Here is a 12,520-nt window from a genome sequence, read left to right on the forward strand (position 1 = left end):
ATTAAGGCTCAGAGCACTGAAGACCTACTTTATAGTTTTGCTTGAAGACCATACCGTCTATACATAATACACTCACTTGTATTTTTCTTGAAAAAGCTTACCAAAAAAGCAAAAGACAAACCCAAAAGAAAATATCTACTGAATTAGATGAGTCTGAGTGTGACTGCGTTTCAGAATTGCATCCAACTGTTTTAAAATATTTTGCTGGAACAATAATATAATTAAAAGAAGTACTTATAATTTTGGTCAACTTGAGTTACATCAACCATAAAATTTCTCACTAGTGAATTTAATAATTGAAGATAGTCTAATCTTATTCTGTAAGTGTTCTCAAAGATTGTAAGCAAATTAATTGTGAAGGAGTCCCAGATCACACACAGCATAATATAAATGAGGATTTAATGTCCCCAACCTGATCTTGTACCTTTGGTCTGTGATATATTTTTAAATTAAAAACAACTTGCAAACTTTGTTTTAATTTAAATCTTTCTACTAAATAAAATATTTCGTTACAAGAATCTAGTTATGTATGCTTCCCCCACACTCCCCCTACCACCAAAAGCTTCCTGAAGTTATGAAAACAACATCCATTCCAATATAGTAAAAACTTAGGTTCAACTGCAGACTTTTTACAAAGGCTTATCAGAAAAGTTGTTAGTTAATATTTAAAGAAAGCGCTTCCTGAAAAAGAAGAAAGTTACATTATTAAATTTTTCATTTCTTTATTTATATATTTTCTAGGAGTAAAGATATTAATTTGAATCTGGGTTAAAGAAACGTGTTGCACTAGAATTATATTTCCCATATTTCATTTTAAAGTCAATACTAGTAATCATTTTATGTAAATTTCAAAATATATTTAGATTAAAAATACTGACTGACCCTCACATTTAGTACTACTGTTGTTTTTGTCTCAAGAAATTAAAAACAAAATCAAACATTAGAAATATTTACCATTCAGGAAATGCAGGTATTTTAAGTAGTAAATTTCACTTCTTACTATTAGGTATGACATTTAAGAATTGACAGAATAAATGTGAAATCAAAACTTAGAAGTATTTTGAGGTATTTTTGGCTTTTCTGTTACAAAATACATCAAAATGAAAAAAGTTTTCTTGATAAAATTAATAAAAAGGAAAGTGATGAATACATAAGTCTATTTTTTTATATTCAGCTATAGATAAAGTCATCTTTAGCAGTGAAATTATACTTATCTTGGACTAAATTTAAACCCAAACTACAAGCATAGTCAGTTAAGAGAGGGAAGAACAAATTGAGCTGAATCAGTTATGAACATGTTTCCGCTATTGCTCATGCAGCGGCCCTCAAAAACTCTGATTCTTACTGTTTTTCTCCATGTCTGTATTGAAAAAAAATCGTATTCCTAAGTCACAAAACCTATAGGTTTCCACTTATTTTCTTTCCCAAGTTTATGGAAACTTGGTCCTAAGAGTTCCACAGTAGAAAACAAGAAGACAGAACGGGAAGAGAGACCCTTTCCTACGGTTATGGGCACTGAGAGTCTGTGACAATACTTCTGGCTGATTTGTCTATGTTTTATTCCAAAGGTGGATTCCTGCAAAAACCATACAAAGAGAGATGCATGAGGCCAGCAAATGGCATGTCTGCAGTAGCTCCATGAGGGGTGTACAGACACTTGTCCTGGTAGGGCACAGCCATGAGTCTTATAAACTTCAGTAGCTCAGTGGGCAAACATAGTTGGCAGCTGAGCATTGAGAATCAATCTAGATACATATCTGGAATGTCTACATGCAAAGGACATGCCAAGTATTGGTATGTAGTGACCAAACAGAAAAATAAACCTGGAAACTACTATATATATATATATACATATATATATATATATATATATATATATATATATATATATATAGTAATGTATGTAAAACTTTTTTTAATTATATAGGCTACATTGCTATGTAATATCTATGTGCTCATTGCTTCCCTAGGGAGAGAATAAGATTTTTAAATTTGATCTTAGTATGGTCTTGGAACTAATTTTAATACCTAGAATTTTTTTATTAATCTTAGAAATCTAGTAATCTTACATTAAACATAAATGTAATATTAATGTCAATAATTCCTGGAAATTAGTAATTATACCTAACTCCTCTCATTTTTAAATTAATATATCACAAATCTACTCCTTTTTTCTAAGTATTTCTCCTTCAAAAAACCATTTTCCTCCATGTTTTCAAACAGTTATATTCATTCTGAGCAGAAAGCATTTTAATTTATCTGGCGTCATCTTGCTGGTACTAAATCACATTACTGTTCAGGAGTTCTCTCTTTAGGATTGCCTATATATTTAAGGGGCATCAAAACCTTTTGTCACTGGCAGGTTATAATAAGTACTTCTTTCATGAGGATACCTAACACTTTCTCTATCAATCTTTGTCATCCTCATGGCCACCAAATTCCATATAATAGAAGTCACCACATACCACCAAAACATAAAGCTATTTCCCACCACCATCAAGCCTACCACCACCCTCATAATTATTTATTTAAAAATATATTTATTTATTTTTATTAGGCCCATAAGGCTGTAATCTCTTCATGTTTTATCTTTGCTACACTGAGCTGAGCCATATGTTTTCTTGGCTCTCTGAATGCCAACAATGGTATTAGGTAGGTTCTGGAACACAAAAGAAATATTATGGATAATATACATAAATTATTGGAACAGGATTAATTTTTAAAATACTACCAATTTGATGGCTTTGTTTATAAAATCTGTCAATAAGAATTAGTGTGGATTATATTATAATGGAGTTGAAAATTCTGATCCATAGCTATTCTATCCTATTTTGTTAGTCCTTTGCCCTCTGTTTTCCAGGTCTCCTACTTGTTGTTATTACATTTCTGGAAAAATAGCAGTAGGTAACCAAAATTTATTGTGGGATATTTAAACATGCTATTATATATGGTACTTAGAACAATAGCTTAGTGTAAGATAGCTTCAATGTCACATCCTGACTGAAGAAAGCCAAGAATAAAGAATCTTGCAATACAACGTTAGAAAAAACTTAACTAGGCCCTTGTTACAGCAGCTCAAACATCCTGAGCAAGACAATCATAGCCCAGAACGTAATGTACAATATATCCTATATTATTAGCCACTAAATACCCACATGTATTTTATTTTCTGTGGGGAAAGTTCTATTCAAAGAAGGGAATAAAGAAGAAAAAAAATTATAAAAAATATAGCCAGTTCATACATGATTTTAGAATTTATTATAATATAACTTAATTGCACATGTATATCTGATAATATGAAAAATACAACTGCATAAATACATAAACTAAAGTGTAATGGAAAATTCTTTCACTTTAATGTAGTTTGAAAGCAGATTATGAAGCAATTTAACAAGTAAGCGTTAGAAAGCTTACCTTGACTTGCAAACTTCAACTCTTTGGCATCTGTGAGCGTGGTCCTTTTGTCAGACCCTTTTTTCTCTATTCGGCGATGGCTTCGCCTTTTCTTAGACTCTCCCCAGAGATTGGATCCTCCATGCATGCTCGGTATATTCAAAATAGCAATTCCTTCCAGAGAGATGTTTATTAAGTCTATCTGCACCCCGTCACACTGATCAGTAAAGAGAAAAGAACAGAAACACTAAGATGTTTCATCTTTCTTTCCTTAATTTCTTTAGCATTCCCTTATCTTTTAATAAGAGCTTTTAAATCCATAATATTGCCATTTCTAAATAAACTTTTCAAGAACACTTAAATGGTTACCCTAAATGTCAATATAAAAGATAAAGCAGCCACTAACACTAACCAGTTACCATTAATAGTCCTTAAAAATGATCAGATTAAATCACTGGTGTGTCTTTGTTTACAGAAAACCTTAGGGAGGGACACTCTTTGGTGTCTGTGTATATAACCAGCTGCAAACTTCCAATGTGTTACAAAGAGGATGATTCTGGGACGTTTGGTCAAATTTCAGGCAGAAATTTTAATGATTGCCTCTATTTAGGACACACTGCAAAGCACTATTGGGGGAAAGTAAAGAAACAATTCATAATTCACAGTCTCACTTTTTTGGGCAGAGAAAGAAATAGTTTAAGACATTTTCAAAAAAACAAAAGTACATAATAGCAACTCAAAGAGATCTGAATTACATTGGAATGACCAAGGGTGGTTTCTCGGACTAGGTTAAGTTCCAAGCAGAGCGTCAAAGGTAATGAGAAGCACAGTTGTCTAAATGAATCTGGAGGACCACGCAGGTGGAATGAGGGAAATGCCAAGACTGCAGTAAATCACGCAACCTCCAACCCACGTTACTTTATAGCTGCTGTAACAATAGACTGAACAACATGAATGATTAGTCAGCCAGATATTTTTGTTTGTCTGGTGACAAAACACACTTTTGATTATGAAAAACATGGAACTTGCTAACAGGCAATGCTGTCCCGTATTCAGAGAGGTCACTTTTTAAGTTTTTGAATTTTCAATTCATTCCTGATGACGTGTGTAGAGTGACAAGGCTATGCTATATTTTTGGAATTATTATTTATTCATTTGCTTTGAGCTTTCTAAAATGGTAGTTATTATAAATCTATCCCAGATATTGTTCTCTTGTTTTCAAATATAAGTCAATATGAGAAGAGATGTGAACCTGTAACACTTTGTTTTACAGAAAGCTTTGTTAGGGATACGCATTTCATAAATCGAAGTACATCTGCACTGGGGTTGCTTTATTTGCTGTGTCTTGTTACAGAAAAAACGCAGATACTATTCGTCATTCTGTCTTTCTCATGGCAATCATGATTTTTGAAACTAAAAGAGATAATGCGCCCCCAAAATGATAAAAACAAAAACCAAAGCTCTCTCTTCCCACATTTGCCTCATCATACTGAATCTAATACTGCATCTTGTTCACTACAATATAAAAACAGTGAAATAAAGCAACTCATCTTGAGCCTACTTGGCAAGGCTAGAAACAAATTCTAGAGAAAGTGCCAAGTTTTCATTCAATTTGTTTCAATGAGGGTGAAACCAAGCTCTGGATGCTGCCTTTTTTTCCCCCAGAAACAAGTGATTTTTTCCTCCTTTTCACGTATTAAATTAAGATGATTTCTTTTTACTAAAGAATTCTGCTCATGTGTATACTCACTTACTGCCATATATTCTAGATAAACAGATATTAATTTCATAATTAAAAGTAATCTTGTGTAAATACCCTGCAGGCCTCAATGAATCAAACACATACTGTGTGTCAGGCCTCCCACTGTCTTCAAGTGGAATGTACTGGCTGGATAATTAGATAGTACATATTTTTTAACCTTATTTGCATGCATATTATATCTTTTGCACACTGACAAGCAGCAGTAACAACAAAAGTCAGATTACCACAGGGAATTCCCACAAAGAAGTCTTCATTCCTTATAATTTGCAGCCTAAATTAAAATAATTTGATCTTTGACAAGGATGAAATGTCAAGCAGAAGGGGGTCCTCTACAAGCCACGGCCTGTGGCTTCTGAAATCTGCCTAATTTATGTCAGTCACTTCTTAATACATATTTAAGTATTACACGAAAAAGATGATAAATATGCAATCTGACACCTTTGGTATTTCCCTGCTGTTAATTTATAAAGGTCTGGATTCCCCCAAACTGACTAAAATCATTTAAATAACAGAAGAATTGTGAAATAAGCTGGAGTTGGGGCCCGGCTTCCATTTTCACTCAATATTGAACACAGCGGGTAGTACACTAAGACAATTATTTGACTAGGCCTTAGAACCCCACTGTGACAAGTTACTTTCAGAATTAGTGAAGGAGTATTTCTTTGTTCATCTGCAGAAAAGGAGAGCATGTTGCAAAGAGGCCTTTTTTTTTTAATTGAACTAGGGGAGTTCCACGTGACAACTGAAAAACATCAGTGTATACTATTATTCATGTTTTCACTCTTCGGAGTCTTGTCACGTGTGGTTTTAAGGAAACAGAATAAGTAGCTCTCTGAAAAGTGAAAAAAATCCTCAAGAAATCCCAAAGAAGGACTGACGAAGAACATTGTGGATCCTATGAGAACAGGACAACGTACTTACATAAATTGCTATTTATTAATGAGTTGTTTCCACTAGTTCTTGACCCCAAGCTACCTTCCTCTGTTTGCTTTAACATTATGTTCATTAGTCTGGAAAATTTCAGCGCTGGTTCTGATGGAGCCCAGGGATTGGAGCACACCAGCTGAGTGCATGGAAATAAAAGCTGAGGTGAAGGCTATGAAATAGAAACAAGTTATAATACTGTGTCAGATAATATTTTCATCCGTTTTGAAGATTTATGATTTTTAAAAAGGTAGCTACAGAGGAAAAGAATATAAAAGCTTAAAAGCTAACAGCCTCGGCCAGTCAATAAATCCTGAATATTTTTATTATGTAGAGAAAAGGTCGTTAACATATAGTACTGTGGGAGCTATTTGCGGAGCGCAATGCTCTGATGCTGTTGTCCACCCTTTTCAGTTTTAAAATGGAAGATTTCATTCCAGAGACAAATTTGCCTAAAAGAAAAGAAGGTTTACAATTTTCTGCCAAAGTGTTTTAATTCTAGTTTACAGATAGACCCTGTGCCATATTATACAGAGGTGTTAAGGACAAGCTTTTATATGTGAATCTAGTATTTCAGATTCAGTTAACATGTCATTTGAGAGGAAAATTCAAAACATGAAGAACTTTGGAGAGCTGTACGTGTGGATAATAAATCTAAGTAACAGTTCATGATAAACTGTAAATATTTTTTCCATGCTGAGTCTAATTCTATGCCCAGGGCAGATAAAAATTATTCATAATTTTACTCAATGAAACATAAATACGTTGCTTTGTTCATTTTATAAAGTAACGTGGAGTAAATGACTTATCTAAGCCTACTTTCCGAAGTGTTTCTGCAAATTCATATGTAATGCATGAGACAAAATTATTTATGTTTTTTACAGAAAACTACTGTAGCAAACCTACAAATTAAAATAGACACCTATACATAAATGGCTTAATAATATCTCTTCTGATATTTGAAGGCTGTGGTACTCTACATTTTGCCAGTGATCAAACTCCATGTTTTTTGAGAAGCATTGGTAAGTTTTATCGATAAAACACAGTGTGATATAGGTGCTCAGAACATGCCTTTTCGGTGGTTTTAGTATTAGCTGGCAGTCCAGTGAGGGTGATGGAAGTGCTGATTGTGGATAATCACAAGACATCTTTCAGAATGGAATGAAAGGTAGCAGGTAAGCGAGAGGAAGACGGGGGCAAACCCAGAAAACAGCGAAATTCGAGACTGGAACCATGGGCCCACACACGCAGTTGTTGAACACGTTGATCATAACAATAACATTGCTGGTTCAAGATATCAAGCATGAGCCATAAGTATTCACAGAAAACCAGTTTAATTTTACATATTTTTCCTTTCTAGCAGATACAGTGAAAGCTAGAAACTAATCTTGGAATAATAGAATTCTTACCAAATGTTACCTTATTAAAAATAACTTCTGGTAAACTCGAAAGAGAATTTTCACCTTTCAGTCATTCACTCTCCTTTTACCTATCTCATTTCAGCTTCACTCTCCTCACTAAGAAAAATTATGACATATTTTTCCTAATGAAATGATAACGCTATACCTCACGCCCACCACCTTTCTTGTTCTTTCCTGGAATAAAGAGTTATTTTTTGTTTTGGACTTAATGAGTCCACCTTTTGTTTCCTATGATCATCTTTGATGAGGTCCACATTTTTACCGCCTCCCTTCATCTTTGCTTCTGGAACTTCATTGCAAACAAACAAACGAAACCACCTGGGAAGCTTTAGAAGAGAGGGTATCTTTATTTGTTCTTATCTCTCTCTATCTCTCTCTCTCTCACACACACACACACACACACAAGGACAGCAGGAAGAAACTTTTGGAGGTGATGGATATGTTAATGGCATTGATTGTGGTGCTGGTTTCACAAGTATATACTTATCTCCAAACTCATCAAGTAGACACAATAAATATGTACAGTTTTTGGTATGTCAACCGTGTCTCAGTAAAGTGGTCTGAAAGAAAAATCTATTCACAAGTTTCATTTCTCCCATCCTAAAATAGTGTTTTGGTAGGACTAAAACTAGGCTATGGCCCTCTAAAATGCCTGTACAGGGTGATTTTGATACAGGTGGGGCACAAGCTAAGCTGGGAAAGTCTGTTCTATTGCCTTTAGGAGCCCTGTGCTTTCCAGGTTACTGGGCAATAGCAGTCTTTTCTGGTCCTGCTAATTTAGTTGTGTCCTCGACACTCTTCTTGCTGTTTGTTAATTATTGAGATCATTTAGGTTTTATAGAACTACTTAATCAGTAAGACAGCTCTCAGTATTTTGTGATAGAAATTGGTGGCCTTGAAACTTACCACTCTTCCCAGTCTCACTGACTAGCAAAAGACTGAAATGCTTTGGAAAATGGGCTATTTTATTCTCTCACGGACTTTGTCTGGTACCTGGAGCAAAATAAAAATCCGTGAACTTCAATCCCAGATGTTGACCTGAGATTCTTAGGGACATATCTATGCCCCAAATTTTGCTTGTAATATAGTATCCTGTAATTTTAAAGCTTTTCATTTTATTTTTTATTACTTTGTCTTTTGTAACAAAGATAATTGAAATTCTTAAAATTAAAATCTTCAACTTTGTTAATCTCTCTTTCTCTTGTCATGTATATGCATATTATATATATGTTATATATGGATAATGGTTTTAGGTATTTTCACCATACGCATCTTTGCCGCAAGTAGTTTTGCCACAAACATTTTCGCTGCACAACTAATTGGTTGTAAAGGCAATTTGGCCATAAAACATAAAATAACTCGTTGATTGACATTTGGGTTTCATTATGGCTTCATTTGGTCCCAAGTGGTTTTCATTTGGTTACAAATATGCATCCTTATGTTTGAATGAAACTGATACCTCTCTCTCTCTTTTTTTTTTGGTTTGTTTTGAGAAAGATTAGCCCTGAGCTAACATCTGCTGCCAATCCTCCTCTTTTTGCTGAAGAAGACTGGCCCTGAGCTAACATTCATGCCCATCTTCCTCTACTTTATAAGTAGGATGCCTACCACAGCATGGCTTGACAAGCAGTGCATTGGTCCACACACAGGATCCGAACTGGTGAACCCTAGGCCACCAAAGTGGAACCTGCAAACTTACCCACTGTGCCACCGGGCTGGCCCCTTATACCTCTCTTAATGAAGGAAAAGATCTTAGCAAAAAAAAAGAAAAAAGTACAAAGCCAAACAAGGTGATGAATCAACAAGCAAAAAAAAAAAAAAAAAAGAAAGAAAGAAAGTATAATAATATGAAAGAAAGACTTGGAAGACAAAGTGCTTAGGTAACAATCTACAAAATAAAATCAGTTCTTGACACAGTATTTATATATATTTTCCAATTGATTTGTTTCCTTAGATTTAAACATTTTGGCAGCAGTATAATTTTTGTTTTTCTTAAATTATTAAAAAAAATGCTCATCTGCTCATGTCTGTAGTGGAGAAAGGATAGGATCTCTCTTATTCACAGGATTTTGACAAAGACTTAAATCTTGATAATGTATGTACATTGCTTAGCGCCAAGCCCAATGTATAGTTAATAATAGGCAAATCTTAGCTATTATCACTATCGACTATTATCTATGATATTCATATCATTCCAAATATTCATCCTTTTGGGAAAAGCTTCCTATATGAAAGAGAAATGTAAAATAAAGAGTCACACAGCAAATGATTTGTTTTGAAGAAGCTGCAGATAAAACATACATCCATTACTTGAGGTACTCTTGTACTGAAGTGGTTTCATTCTCTGTTATATATTCTCAAACCACATTTGGAATAATTTTAGGCCAAATAGGAAGCAACAGCAAACAGAATCAAATTTCCAAATTGCTGTTTTTGTTATATTTAATTATAAAGTAACCTTGAGGGTGGAAAGGCGCATTCTGCTAATATGATAGACTGGATTCATTAAAATGTGAGTAGAGAAGCTGATTTTGCATTACCATCCATACACACAAACACATATACACACATACACACCAAGTTTCAAAATTGAGACAGATATGTAAAATTATAGCAATATTTCTAGATATGCAACAATAGAATATGGAGTGAACAGCGCTGGTTCTGATTTATAAATGCTATTGAAGTGGTTTCCTGAATAAGCCAGTAAATGCAGATCTGGGAAGCCAGACTTGGAGGGCATGTAGAAACACAACCCTAAGAAGAATAACTTAGTTCTAGTTGCCCAGATTTCTTGGGGGAACATTCTAACTAGTTTTTCTAGAAGATGTAAAGCTCTGTGAAACAAAATCACTCAAATTTATCATTTATAACTTTCAAATCAATGTTTTACACATTTGCTTTCATTCAAATGTCTTTTGCTATATGATACAACCTTTTCCATGAAGATTTTTTGCTTGTGACACATATTATACTAGAGATTAGTGTGTTTTTTTTTTTAAATTAAGACTATTTTTTTTAGAGCAGTTTAAGGTTCATGACAAAATTGAGGGGAAAGTACAGAGATTTCTCATTACCTTCTGTCCCCCCACATGCATAGCATCCCCCATTATCAAAATCTCCCCACCAGAGTGGTACATTTGTTACAACAGATGAACCTACATTGACACTTCCTAATCACCCAAAGTTCATAGTTTACGTTAGGGTTCACTCTTGGTGTACATTCTATGAGTTTGACAAATGTATAATAATATTTATCCACCATCACTGTATCATACAGAGTATTTTCACTGCTCTAACAATCTTTTGTGCTTTGCCTACTCATCCGTCCCTCCTCTTACAACCCTGGCAACCACTGATCTTTTACTGTCTCCATAGTTATACCTTTTCCAGAATGTCATGTATCAGCATCGTATGGTATGCAGCCTTTTCCAATTAGCTTCTTTCACTTAGGAAAATGCGCCTCCCTGTCTTTTCATGGCTTGATAGCTCATTTCCTTTTAGCACTGAATAATTACTCCACTGTCTGGATGTACCACAGTGTATTTATCCATTCAGCTATTGGAGGACCTCTTGTTTTCTTCCAAGTTTTGGCAATTATTAATTAAGCTGTTATAAACATTTATGTGCAGGTTTTTGAGTTGACAGAGGTTTTCAAATCTTTTGGGTAAATACCAAGGAGTATGATTGCTGGATCACATGGTAAGAGTATGTTTAGTTTGTAAGAAACCACCAAACTGTCTTCCAAAGCGGCTGTACCGTTCTGCATTCCCGCCAGCGATGAATGAGAGTTCCTGTTGCTTCACATGCTCAGCAGCATTTGGTGTTTTCAGTATTCTAACAGGGGTGTAGTGGGATCTCATTGTTGTTTAATCTTCATTTCCCTGATGACATTGGATATGGAGCATCATTTCATATGCTTATTGCCATCTATAAATCTTTTTGGTGAGTCTTTGGCTCATTTTTCAGTGGGGTTGTTTATTTTCTTATTGTTGAGTTTTAAGAGCTCTTTGTACATTTTCCATAACAGTTCTTCATCAGATGTGTCTTTTGCAGATATTCTCTCTCAGTCTATCTTGTTTCCTCATTCACTTGACATTGTCTTTCACAGAGTAGAAGTTTTTACTTGCAGTAAAGTCCAGCTTATAGATTATTTCTTTCAGGCATTGTGACTTTGGTGTTGTATCTAAAAAGGCATCACCATATCCAAGGTCATCTACATTTTCTTCTATGTCATCTTCCAGAGTTTTATAGTTTCGTGTTTTTAATTTAAGTCTGTGACCCATTTTGAGTTCACTTTTGTTAAGGGGGAAGGTCTGTGTCTAGATTCGTTTTTTGGTCGGTGGATGTTCACTTGTTCCAATACCATTTGTTAAAAAGATCTTCCTTGCCCCATTGTAATGCCTTTCCCCCTTTGTCAAAGATCAATTGATTCTATTCATGAGGGTCTATTTCTGGGGTCTCTGTTCTGTTCCATGGATTTATTTGTTTATTCTCTCACCAATATCACACTGTTTTGAGTAGTGTAGCTTTATAGTAAGTCTTGAATTCAGTTAGTGTTAGTCTTCCAACTTTGCTCTTCTCCTTAAATATTGTGTTGGCTATGCTGGGTCTTTTGACTCTACATATAACTTAAGAATTAGTTTGTTGATATTTACAAGATAATTTGCTGAGATTTTGATTGGGATTGTATTGAATCTATAGATCAAGTTGGGAAAAACTGACGTCTTGACAATATTGAATTTTCCTATTCATGAACATGGAATATCCCTGTTAGATCAATTTTTTTTCACTCTGTGTTCAGTGGTAGGATAAGGTAAGGAGAAGAGCAAGAGGCTTCAGAGTATCCACACTACATTCAACCAGAACTTTTTTTTTTTTGAGGAAGATTAGCCCTGAGCTAACATCTGCTGTCTATCCTCTTCTTTTTTTTTGCTGAGGAAGACTGGCCCTGAGCTAACATCCATGCTCATCTTCCTCTCCTTTATATGTGGGACGCCTACCACAGCATGGCTTGCCA

At 34.6% G+C, this 12,520-nt stretch overlaps 1 protein-coding gene across 9 annotated transcripts in view; it reads right to left on the reverse strand.

Moving 5' to 3' along the window:
- Nucleotides 1-12,520, reverse strand: part of DGKB (diacylglycerol kinase beta) — a 675,150-nt gene that overhangs the window by 155,449 nt on the left and 507,181 nt on the right. For all 9 annotated transcript variants that reach the window (XM_070615806.1, XM_070615803.1, XM_070615805.1 and 6 more), the window contains one exon: nucleotides 3,415-3,610. In XM_070615806.1, coding sequence (XP_070471907.1) covers nucleotides 3,415-3,610 — 196 coding nt within the window. The remainder of the gene's footprint in view (nucleotides 1-3,414; nucleotides 3,611-12,520) is intronic.

The sequence above is a fragment of the Equus przewalskii genome, chromosome 4 (genome assembly GCF_037783145.1).
Source record: "Equus przewalskii isolate Varuska chromosome 4, EquPr2, whole genome shotgun sequence".
Lineage (NCBI taxonomy): Eukaryota > Metazoa > Chordata > Mammalia > Perissodactyla > Equidae > Equus > Equus przewalskii.